The sequence below is a fragment of the Heterodontus francisci genome, chromosome 14 (genome assembly GCF_036365525.1).
Source record: "Heterodontus francisci isolate sHetFra1 chromosome 14, sHetFra1.hap1, whole genome shotgun sequence".
In the NCBI taxonomy this organism is placed as follows: domain Eukaryota; kingdom Metazoa; phylum Chordata; class Chondrichthyes; order Heterodontiformes; family Heterodontidae; genus Heterodontus; species Heterodontus francisci.
Genome location: NC_090384.1, coordinates 11,732,574 through 11,745,329, shown reverse-complemented (window position 1 = coordinate 11,745,329; position 12,756 = coordinate 11,732,574). Strand labels below are relative to the sequence as shown.

The following is a 12,756-nucleotide window of genomic DNA, read 5'->3' as shown; positions in this document are numbered from 1 at the left end:
CACTGTACAGTGAGAAACCGAGAACACGACCCACTGTACAGACAGTGAAAAACCCCCAACACGACCCACTGTACACAGAGCGCGAAACCGAGAACACGACCGGCTGTACACAGTGAGAAACCGAGAACACGACCCACTGTGCACACAGAGGGAAACCGAGAACACAACCAACTGTACACAGTGAGAAACCCCCAAGAACACGACCCACCCGACACACAGCGAGAAACCGAGAACACGACCCACTGCACACAGTGAGAAACCCCCAACACGACCCACTGCACACACAGCGAGAAACCGAGAACACGACCCACTGTACACACAGCGAGAAACCGAGAACACGACCAACTGTACAGACAGTGAGAAACCGAGAACACGACCCACTGTACAGTGAGAAACCGAGAACACGACCCACTGTACACACAGCGAGAAACCGAGAACACAACCCACTGTACACACAGCGAGAAACCCCCAACACGACCCACTGTACACACAGCGAGAAACCGAGAACACAACCCACTGTACACACAGCGAGAAACCCCCAACACGACCCACTGTACACACAGCGAGAATCCGAGAACACGACCCACTGTACACACAGCGAGAAACCGAGAACACGACCCACTGTACACACAGTGAGAAACCGAGAACATGACCAACTGTACACACAGCGAGAAACCCCCAACACGACCCACTGTACACACAGCGAGAAACCGAGAACACGACCCACTGTACACACAGCGAGAAATCGAGAACACAACCCACTGTACACACGTTTCGTCAATACCTTACCCAGGGACGACCAGCCGCTGCCCATTGTGTATGCGAAGTGAACAGCGGTAATCATTGGGTATCTTGAAGTGAATCCGCTTTTCGACTGCATCTAACTCTTCTTCAGTTATACCCGCTGTGGACAAAAGGAGTCCAGACTTCAGAAACAATCTCAGCTGCTCAAAACACAAACAGAATGCATCCACAAAAGGGGCAGCAATGAGAGGGCCCAGTGGGTAGGTGTCTCTATCCATCCTCATCTGCCTCTTCCCTGCGTTCCCCTCCATTACCCCTCAAAGCCTGTGGCTTTCCTCATCTTCACCCCATCCCCCTCACGCGCTCTGTAATCCTCCCCTTAGCGGCAGCACCCCTCCCCCCCCCACAGAGATTAGAGTCTCTGGGCAGACACTTTGATGAAATCTGCTGCTGTGCATCAGCAGTTTGTCGTGCTGACATTAGCTATTCCGAGCTCGGGATGTTTGTGGCACTGCCCAAAACCCACTCCGCCCCTTCACCACCCCCCCCCCCTCCCCCGGACCTCTCCAATATCGCAGCACCAGCCTTGCCGGGCACCACATCACTATTTGAATGACCACCCTTGTCTAGTTACCATTCAGTGAGGCGATCATACGAGGACACATCCGCCCCAAATACTCCTTCAAATCCTCCCAGGCCCTTTTCTGTTCTGCATAGTGATCGATGTATCGGCCCAAGTCGCAGTAGAACTGGCGGAACAGTTCCATCCAACCAATATTCCACTTCGCTTTATCACCCCTGACAGGAGGCAGCAAGCACATGTGAGTGATAAATATTCAGCAAGCTGAACATTCAAAATGCCTGTGTATACACAACTCTTACATCAACAAACACACACAAGTGCACACGCAGAAACAGGCAATTACAAAATCATTAAATGTTGCTGAAAACAGAGACTTTTGTCCAAGGTTTCGTCTTGCACTCATCAGGACAATTCAAAAGAGTACCAATATAAGAGAAACAACAAATTTATAATGTATGAGAAGCGAGTGCTGATTGGTTGGCAAGTGGACTCTGATTGGTAGAGGCTTTGCCATGAAGAATGCACCAGTTTATAGTGACTGATAGTTAACTGCTAAGCTTTGTTTGAAACTTAAGTGACAGCCATTCGCTCGTTCATTCCTCAGGGCAATGCCTTGACCAGAGTCAAGTTGCCTGGTTTAAATTTCAAACAAAGCTTGCAGTTAACTATCAGTCACCGTAAATTGGTGCATTCTCCATGGCAAAGCCTCTACCAGAGTTCACTTGCCAGCCAATCAGCACTCTCTTCTCATACAGTATAAAGTTGTTGCTTTCCCTTGTATTGGTATTCTTGCGAATTGTCTTGATGAGTGCAAGACACAAAGCTTTGAAAACACGTCTCTATTTTCAGCAATACTCAAGTTCTGTACTATCAATTGACAAATCATTGAATGGTTACTGCACACAGGCGGCCATTCAGCCCATTATGTGCATGCCGGCTCTCTGCAAGAGCAACTCACTAATCCCACTTTCCTGCCTTTTCCCAGTAGCCCTGCAAATCTTTCCTCTTCAGGTGATTATCCAATTCCCTTTTGAAAGCCTCAATTGAATCTGCCTCTACCATTCTCAGGCAGTGCATTCCAGATCTTAACCACTCGCTACGTAAAAAAATTTTCATCAAGTTGCCGTTGGTTCTTTTGCCATTCACCTAAAATCGGTGTCCGCTGGTTCTTGACTCTTCCGCCAATGGGAACAGTTTCTCTCCATCTACTCTGTCCAGACCGCTCATGATTCTGAACACCTCTATAAAACCTCCTCTCAACCTTTTCTTCAAGGAGAACAGCCCAGCTCCTCCAATCTAGGCACGTACCTGAAGTCCCTCATTCTTAGAGCCATTCTTGTGAATCTTCTCTGCACCCTCTCTAAAGTCTTCACATCCTTCCTAAAGTGTGGTGCCTAGATTTGGACAATACTCCGGGGGTGGGGGGGAGAAGACGCGCATGCCAACAGTGCCCGTGGGGGAGGGGGGAGACGCGCACGCCAACAGCGCCCGTTTGATTTTTCATGTCCATATGTGGGTTAAAATCCCCCACAATTATCGCAGTACTTTTCTCACAAGCTGCCATTTTTTCTTCCTTTATACCCTGTCCCACAGTGTGGTTAATGTTAGGTTGCCTGTACACCACTCCCACAAGAGACTCTGCCCAACCTGCTTCTACATCCTGGTTTCCTGAACTTCGGTCATCCCTCTCTATTGCGCTATCATTGATTAACAGAGCTACCACTCCTCCTTTTCTGAGCTTCCTGCCCTTCTTAAATGCCATGTACCCTTCAATATTCAGGTCCTAATCTGTCATCCTGCCACCCATGTCTCTGAATTGCATATCAGATCGTACTTATTTATTTCTATTTGCGCTCTCAGTTCATCTGTTTTGATTTGAATGCTATGTGCATTCAGATACAGAGCCTTTAGTTTTAACATAGAACAGAACAAAAAAAAAGTACAGCACAGTACAGGCCCTTCGGCCCACGATGTTGTGCCAAACCTTTAACCTACTCTAAGATTAAACTAACTACCTACCCTTCATTCTACTATCGTCCATGTACCTATCCAAGAGTCGCTTAAATGTCCCTAATGTATCTGCTTCTACTACCACCGCTGGCAGCGCATTCCACGCACCCACCACTCTCTGTGTAAAGAACCTACCTCTGACATCTCCCTGAAACCTTCCTCCAATCACCTTAAAATTATGCCCCCTTTTATTATTGTAACCTCTAGCCTTATCTGTTGATTTACTCTTAGACTTGTATGCTCTGTTCCTTCCTGTCAGTCTGTTTATCATGTCCTATATTAATACCTCTCTCCTTGATTTACCATATCTTTCCAAATTTGAGCCCTTGCCCCACTATTCAGTTTAAACCCTCTCTACTTCCCTAGTTACGTGGCTCGCTAGAACACCGGCCCCAGCACGATTCAGGTGTGGACCGTCCCAATGGTACAGCTACCACTTTCCCCAGTACTGGTGCCAGTGCCCCATGAACCGAAACCCACTTCTACCACACTGGTCTTTGAGCCACGCGTTAATTTCTCTAATCTTATTTGCCCTATGCTAATTTGTACGTGGTTCAGGTAATAATCCAAAGATTATTACCTTTAAGGTTCTGCTTCTTAATTTGGTGCCTAGTTCTTCATACTGACTATGCAGAACCTCTTTCCTTGTCCTGCCTATGTTGTTGGTAACCACATGGTCCACGACGACTGGATCCTCCTCCTCCCACTGTAAGTTCCTCTCCAGCCTTGCGCAGATGTCCTGAGCACTGGCACCAGGCAGGCAACACAGCCGTCTGGACTCTCGCTCTTTGCTGCAGAGAACATTTTCATTCCCCTACTACCACTGCATTTCTTTTTTCTCCCTCCATTTGAATGGCTTCCTGTACCATGGTGCCATGGTACAGGTTGTTCATCCACCCTGCAGCCCACACTCTCATCCAAACAAGCTGAAAGAACCTCAAACCTATTGGACAATCACAAAGGCTGAGGCTCCTGCACTCCTGCCCTCTGGGTCCCCTTACCTGTCTCAGCTGCAGCCACACTCTCCTGTGCCTGACCACTGACCAAATCAGAAGACCCTATTCTAAGGGGTGTGACTGCCTCCTGGTAACTTTCCCCCTCCCTGATGTGGCACAGTGTCTGTAGCTCAGACTCCAGTTCAATGACTTTGAGCCGAAGCTCTTCGAGCCGCAAACACTTACTGCAGACGTGTTTGCCCTGGATCACACTGGCATCCAGGACTCCCACATGCTGCAGCCGTGACACATCACCTGTCCTGCCATCCTTAATGTGTTTTAATTTACGACTTAATTATTTGATTACCTTCTGACCACACAAGGAGATTGGTCTGTGTGGATAGATTGAATAGGCTAGGCCTATATTCAATGGAATTTACAAGAATGACAGGTGACGTCATTGAATTGTATAAAATTCTTAAGGGGCTTGACAAGGTAGATGCTGAGAAAATGTTTCCCCTAACTGAGGAATCTAAAGCACAGGGTCAGTGTTAGAATAAGGGTTCGGCCATTTAGGACTGAGATGAGGAGACATTTCTTCATGCAGAGGGTTGTGAATCTTTGGAATTCTCTACCCCAGACGGCTGTGGATATTTACACAAGATAGAGGTGGATTGATTTTGGATACTATGGAAGTAAGGGCAGTGACAATAGTCTAGGAAGGTGGAGTTGAGGTAGATGATTAGCCATGGTCTTGTCGAATAGAACAGGCGGCTCGAAGGGCCAAATGGCCTATTCCAGCTCCACTTTCCATACAGTTACAGAGATACATAGTACACTGTACAGACAGGAGAGGTAAATTGCATAGACACAATCACAGTATAGGGTAAGGGACACGACACTCAAAGGGCCGTTAGTGAACAGGCCTCACCCTCCCCGCTCACCCCACCATCCTGATACTCACTCTGACAGCAGCCAGTATCTCTTGCAGTGCCTTTTCCACAGAGGGTCATGACTGCACAGCTGATGGAATCTCCGACACACAGACCTGCAACTAGAGTGGGTGGGGAAGAGAGAGAAGACATGTGCTGCTCGATAATTAGTGATAATGACTGCTGTCTTGGCGCAACTTCAATATTCTGCTTTACACAAAGACCGAAAAGAGCTAAAACTATTTCAATTATAGGACATTCAGCCAGTACACTGCTTCCCTCTCCTTTGTTTGTTTTCTCTTCCTGTCCTGCTCTCCCAGTCACCACCCCCCACCCCACTTTCAGTCGCTCACTCCCTGCCTGTGTGTCTGTACCTGGCTCTGTCTCTAGCGCTTACTCTGCCTGTCACACTCTTTACCCATCATTCGTGTTGTGTGGCACTATCACTGTGCTAAATGGGATAGACTTCGAACAGATCTAGCAATGCAAAACTGAGCATCCATGAGGCGTTGAGGGCCATCAGCAGCAGCAGAATTGTACTCAACCACAATCTGTAACCTCAGGGCGGCACAGTGGCGCAGTGGTTAGCACCGCAGCTTCACAGCTCCAGCGACCCGGGTTCAATTCTGGGTACTGCCTGTGTGGAGTTTGCAAGTTCTCCCTGTGTCTGCGTGGGTTTTCTCCGGGTGCTCCGGTTTCCTCCCACATGCCAAAGACTTGCAGGTTGATAGGTAAATTGGCCATTAGCAATTGCCCCTAGTATAGGTAGGTGGTAGGGAAATATATGGACAGGTGGGGATGTGGTAGGAATATGGGATTAATGTAGGATTAGTATAAATGGGTGGTTGATGGTCGGCACAGACTCGGTGCGCTGAAGGGCCTGTTTCAGTGCTGTATCTCTGAACTCATGGCCTGGCATATCCCCCACTCTACCATTACCATCAAGCCAGGAGACCAACCCTGGTTCAATGAAGAGTGCAGAGGGCATGCCAGGAGCAGCACCAGGCATACTTCAAAATGAGGTGTCAACCTGGTGAAGCTACAACGCAGGACAACTTGCATGCCAAACTGCATAAGTAGCATGCAATAGACAGAGCTAAGCGATCCCATAACCAACGGATCAGATCTAAGCTCTGCAGTCCTACCACATCCAGTCGTGAATGGTGGTGGACAATTAAACAACTAACTGGAGGAGGTGGCTCCACAAATATCCCCATCCTCAATGATGGCGGAGCCCAGCACATCAGTGCGAAAGATAAGGCTGAAGCATTTGCAACAATCTTCAGCCAGAAGTGCCGAGTTAATGATCCATCTGGGCCCCCTCCATTACAGATGCTAGACTTCAGCCAATTCGATTCACACCGCATGATATCAAGAAATGACTGAAGGCACTGGATACTGCAAAGGCTATGGGTCCTGACAATATTCCAGCGATAGTACTGAAGACCTGTGCTCCAGAACCTGCTGTGCCCCGAGCCAAGCTGTTCCAGTACAGCTACAACACTGGCATCTACCCTCCAATGTGGAAAATTGCCCAGGTATGTCCTGTACACAAAAAGCAAAACAAGTCCAACCCGGCCAATTACCGCTCCATCAGTCTACTCTCAATCACCAGTAAAGTGATGGAAGGTGTCATCAACAGTGCCATCAAGCAGCACCTGCTTAGCAATAACCTGCTCAGTGACGCTCAGTTTGGGTTCCGCCAGGGCCACTCAGCTCCTGACCTCATTACAGCCTTGGTTCAAACATGGACAAAAGAGCTGAACTCAAGAGGTGAGGTGAGAGTGACTGCCCTTGATATCAAGGCAGCATTTGAACGAGTATGGCATCAAGGAGCCCTAGCAAAACTGAAGTCAATGGGAATCAGGAGGAAAGCTCTCTGCTGGTTGGAGTCATACCTAGCACAAAGGAAGATGGCTGTGGTTGTTGGAGGTCAATCATCTGAGCTCCAGGACACCACTGCAGGAGTTCCTCAGGGTAGTGTCCTAGGCCCAATCATCTTCAGCTGCTTCATCAATTACCTTCCTTCAATCATAAGGTCAGAAGTGGGGATGTTCGCTGATGATTGCACAATGTTCAGCACCATTCACGACTCCTCAAATACTGAAGCAGTCCGTGTAGAAATGCAGCAAGACCTGGACAAAATCCAGGCTTGGGCTGATAAGTGGCAAGTAACATTTGCGCCATACAAGTGCCAGGCAATGACCATCTCCAACAAGAGAGAATCTAACCATCTCCCCTTGACATTCAATGGCATTACCGTCGCTGAATCCCCCACTTTCAACATCCTAGGGGCTACCATTGACCAGAAACTGAATTGGAGTAGCCATATAAATACCGTGGCTACATGAGCAGGTCAGAGGCTAGGAATCCTGCGGCGAGTAACTCACCTCCCGACTCCCAAAAGCCTGTCCACCTTCTACAAGGTACAAGTCAGGAGTGTGATGGAATACTCTCCACTTGCCTGGATGGGTGCAGCTCCAACAACACTCAAGAAGCTCGACACCATCCAGGACAAAGCAACCTGCTTGATTGGCACACCATCTACAAACATTCACTCCCTCCACCACTGACGCACAGTGGCAGCAGTGTGTACCATCTACAAGATCCACTGCAGCAACGCACCAAGGGTCCTTCGACAGCATCTTCCAAACCTGCAACCTCTACCACCTCGAAGGACAAGAGCAGCAGATGCATGGGAACATCACCACCTGCAAGTTCCCGTCCAAGTCACACACCATCCTGACTTGGAACTATATCGCCGTTCCTTCACTGTCGCTGGGTCAAAATCCTGGAACTCCCTTCCCAACAGCACTGTGGGTGTACCTACCCCACATGGACTGCAGCGGTTCAAGGAGGCAGCTCACCACCACTTTCTCAAGGGCAATTAGGGATGGACAATAAATGTAGCGTAGCCAGTGACGCCCACATCCCATGAATGAATAAAAAAAAATTCTACCCATCAAGTCTACACTGACTCTTTTGCAGAGCTACCAAGTTAGTTTTATTCCACCATGCTTTCCTCATACCTCTACAATTTTATTTTCTCCAAGTATTTATCCAATTCCTCCCTACTGCTGAGTATGTTTTACCACCCTTTCCAAGCAATGTATTCAAATTCCAACTATTCGCTGTGTAAAACTGTTTGTCATGTCACCTCTGGTTCATCTGCCAATCCATCTTCAACCTCTGGTTCTGGACCCTTCAGCCATTGGAAACCCATTCTCTTTGTTAACTCTATCTATACCCTTAGGATTTTAAACAACTCTATCAAATCTCATTCTCCGCTCTCAGGAAAACAACCCCAGCTTCTTCAGTTTATCTATGTCACTGTAATCCCTCATCCCTGGAACCATTCTGGTAAACCTCCTCCTCACCCTCTCCAAAACTTTCAGGTCTTCCTTAAAGTGTGGTGCCCAGAATTGGACACAATACTCCATCTCGGGCCAAACTAATGTTTTACATAGGTTCAGTATAACTTCCTGACTTTTGTACACTATACTAAAGGCCTGCTACCTGACCCAAACTTGATGGGACCCAACATGTGTTGGGTTTTGGTCGAGTCCAGCTTTCGGGTTCGGGTCGGGCTGGGCTGGGTCGGACACAGTCCCACAGTATTACCCTTTGCTCTGCTGGGAAGTTGAGTTTAGTAAGTGTCAAAAGTTGAAAAGCCTGCCTGATCTGGGAGTCCAGGACATCAAGGAGGGAGACTCGGTGTGCACAGTGAGCGACTCTTTTGTTGCTTACCAGCACAAACTGAAAAAGTGAAAAACGGATTTGGAATCAGAAGGTAGGTAAAGTGAACATTCTGGTGGTGGGGTTGGGCCGGGCGCAGGAAAAAATGGAAGGACTCGGGCCGGTTGGACTCAGGTCCGATGTGGTACTGTCAGGTTCGGGTTGGGTTTTTTTTCCTGACCTGAGGAGGCCTTTACTCTACGCCTCTATTTATAAAGTCCAGGATCCCATTTGCCTTAACTGTTTTGTTAACCTGTGCTGACACCTTCAAAGATTTGTCCACAAAATCCCCCAGGTCTCTCTTTGAAACTGTACCAATGAACTTGTATTACCTCCTCAAATGTATCATCTCATAATTGTGTGTTGAATTTCATCTGCCGACATTTAGGGAGGATAGGCAAAAAGAAAAAGGAGATGGGGTAGCGCTGTTAGTAAAGGATGAGATCAGTACATTAGTGAGAGGGGATCGTAGATTAGGAGATCAAATTGTAGAAGTTTGGGTGGAGCCAAGAAACAACAAGGGGTAGCAAACATTGATAGGAGTTGTTTATAGCAGTGGTAATGTAGGGTGTGGTATATATCAGAAAATTAGAGGTGCATGTAACAAGGGTAATACAGTAATTATAGGGACATCAATCTACATATAAACTGGGTAAACCTAATTAGCACTAATGCTGTGGAGGATGAATTTCTGGAATGTATACAAGATGGTTTTCTAGAACAGCATATTGAGGAACTCACTAGAGAACAAACTATTTTAGATCTAGTATTGTGCAATGAGAAAGTGCTAATTAATAATCTATTGTAAAGGAACCTCTAGGGAACAGTGATCATATGATTGAATTTCACAATAAATTTAAAAGTGATGTCATTCAATCTGAAACTAGGGTCTTAAATCTAAACAAAGGAAACTAGGAAGCTATGAGGGACAAACTGGCTGTGGTAGACAGGGAAACTACATGACAAGGTATGAAGGTAGACAGGCAATGGCTAGCATTTAAAGAATTAATACATAGTTTACAACAGATTTACAATTCCTTTGAGGCACAAAAACCCAGTGGGAAAGGTGATCCAGCCATGGCTAACAAGAGAAGTTAAAGACTGTATTAAAGAGCAAAGGAAGAGGCTTATAAAGTTGCCAAAAAAGTAGTAAGCCTAAGGATTGGGAGCATTTTAGAATTCAGCAAAGAAGGACCAAGGAACTGACAGAGAAAATGGAACATGAAAGTAAACAAGCAAGAAACAAATAGACTGTAAAAAGCTTCCACAGGTATGTAAAAAGGAAAAGATTAGCAAAGACAAATGTCAGAGTCATTTATGGCACAGAGGGAGGCCATTCAGCCCATTGAGTCCATGCTGGCTCTCCGAGTAGCTATGCTGTCAGTCCACATTCGCTGGCTCGATCCCTGGAGCCCTGCAAGTCCATTTCTCCCAGGTGGCTATCCAACCTCCTTTTGAAGTCATTGATCATCTCCACTTCCATCACTCTTGTGGGCAATGAGTTCCAGGTCATTACCACCTGCTTCATAAAAATATACTTCCTCATGTCCCCCTGCATCTTTTGCCCAAAACTTCCAATTTATGTCCCCTCGTCCTTGTACACCATTCTGCCATCACCATCCCCACTTCCTTTAGCAACCTGGGATACCAAGCCATGCAGATCAGGTGACTTATCTACCTGAGCATAGCCAGCCTTTTTAGTACCCCACCCCCGACCCTGTCAATCTTTATCCTATCCATTGCCTGTACTCTCTCTGCTTCTACTGATAGTTTGTCAGCCTCCATTTCCTTAGTGAGCACTCTGAGTACATTAGCCTTGCCCTGTGCCTCTAATCATATATTACCCTCTCTGTCCCTAAGAAGCCCCACTCCTCTTACTGCTTGCTACTATTTACATACTTTGGGTTTCCTTTTATGTTGACTGTCATTTTATTTTCACTACTAGCGAGAGACAGCATGGTTTTGTGAAGGGGAGGTCGTGTCTCACTACTTTGATTGAGTTTTTTGAGGAAGTAACAAAAATGATTGATGAAGGAAGGGCAGTGGATGTTATCTATATGGACTTTAGTAAAGGCTTTGACAAGGTCCCGCATGGCAGACTGGTACAAAAGGTGAAGTCACACAGGATCAGAGGTGAGCTGGCAAGATGGATACAGAACTGGCTCTGTCATAGAAGACAGAGGGCATCAGTGGATGGGTGTTTTTCTGAATGGAGGGATGTGACTAGTGGTGTTCCGCAGGAATCAGTGCCAGGACCTTTGCTGTTTGTAGTATATATAAATGATTTAGAGGAAAATGTAGCTGGTCTGATTAGTAAGTTTGCGGATGACACAAAGGTTGGTGGAGTTGCGGATAATGATGAGGATTGTCAGAGGATACAGCAGGATATCAATCGGTTGGAGACTTGGGCGGAGAAATGGCAGATTGAGTTTAATCCGGACAAATGTGAGGTAATGCATTTTGGAAGGTCTAATGCAGGTGGGAAGTATACAGTAAATGGCAGAACCCTTAGGAGTATTGACAGGCACAGCGATATGGGCGTACAGGTCCACAGGTCACTGAAAGTGGCAACGCAGGTGGATAAGGTAGTCAAGAAGGCATACGGCATGCTTGCCTTCATCGGTCGGGGCATAGAGTATAAAAATTGGCAAGTCATGCTGCAGCTGTACAGAACCTTAGTTAGGCCACACTTAGAATATTGCGTGCAATTCTGGTCGCCATACTACCAGAAGGACGTGGAGGCTTTGGAGAGGGTACAGAGGAGGTTTACCAGGATGTTGCCTGGTCTGGAGGGCATTAGCTATGAGGAGGTTGGAAAAACTCGGATTGTTTTCACTGGAACGACGGAGGTGGAGGGGCGACATGATAGAGGTTTACAAAGTTATGAGCGGCATGGACAGAGTGGATAGTCAGAAGCTTTTTTCCAGGGTGGAAGAGTCAGTTACTAGGGGACATAGGTTTAAGGTGCGAGGGGCAAAGTTTAGAGGGGATGTGCGAGGCACGTTTTTTTTTTACACAGAGGGTGGTGAGCGCCTGGAACTTGCTGTCAGGGGGGTGGTGGAAGCAGATACAATAGCGACGTTTAAGAGACATCTTGACAAATACATGAATAGGATGGGAATAGAGGGATACGGACCCCGGAAGTGCAGAAGGTTTTAGTTTAGGCAGGCATCAAGATCGGCGCAGGCTTGGAGGGCCGAATGGCCTGTTCCTGTGCTGTACTGTTCTTTGTTTGTTCTCTCCGTCAGTCTTATTTTCCTCTTCTGGTCCCCTCTCAACTTATTGTATATGGCCTGGTTCGCAATTGATGAGTTCAGCTGACATGCATCATACACACTCTTTTTTTGTGTCATCGTCATCTCTATCAGCACCAAACAAGGAGCCCACTACAGGCAGAGACAAGAAAATCTATAATGGGGAATAAGTAAATGGCAGAGAAACTAAAATACTTTGTGTCTGTCTTCACAGAGGAAGATACAGAAAAACCTCCCAGGAATACTAGAGAACCAAAGGACTGATGAGAATGAAGAATGGGCGGCACAGTGGCGCAGTGGTTAGCACCGCAGCCTCACAGCTCCAGCGACCCGGGATCAATTCTGGGTACTGCCTGTGTGGAGTTTCCAAGTCCCCCCTGTGTCTGCGTGGATTTCCTCCGGGTGCTCCGGTTTCCTCTCACATGCCAAAGACTTGCAGGTTGATAGGTAAATTGGCCATTATAAATTGCCACTAGTATAGGTAGGTGGTAGGGAAATATAGGGACAGGTGGGGATGTGGTAGGAATATGGGATTCGAGTAGGATTAGTATAAATGCGTGGTT

At 47.0% G+C, this 12,756-nt stretch overlaps 1 protein-coding gene across 1 annotated transcript in view; it reads right to left on the bottom strand.

Annotated features, from left to right (window-relative positions):
* Positions 1-12,756, bottom strand: part of fbxo3 (F-box protein 3) — a 48,362-nt gene that overhangs the window by 23,798 nt on the left and 11,808 nt on the right. Inside the window, exons 2-4 of the mRNA XM_068046779.1 lie at positions 5,237-5,326; positions 1,379-1,542; positions 790-904 (exon numbers count right to left, since the gene is read on the bottom strand). Of these exons, the coding sequence (XP_067902880.1) occupies positions 790-904; positions 1,379-1,542; positions 5,237-5,326 (369 nt within the window). The remainder of the gene's footprint in view (positions 1-789; positions 905-1,378; positions 1,543-5,236; positions 5,327-12,756) is intronic.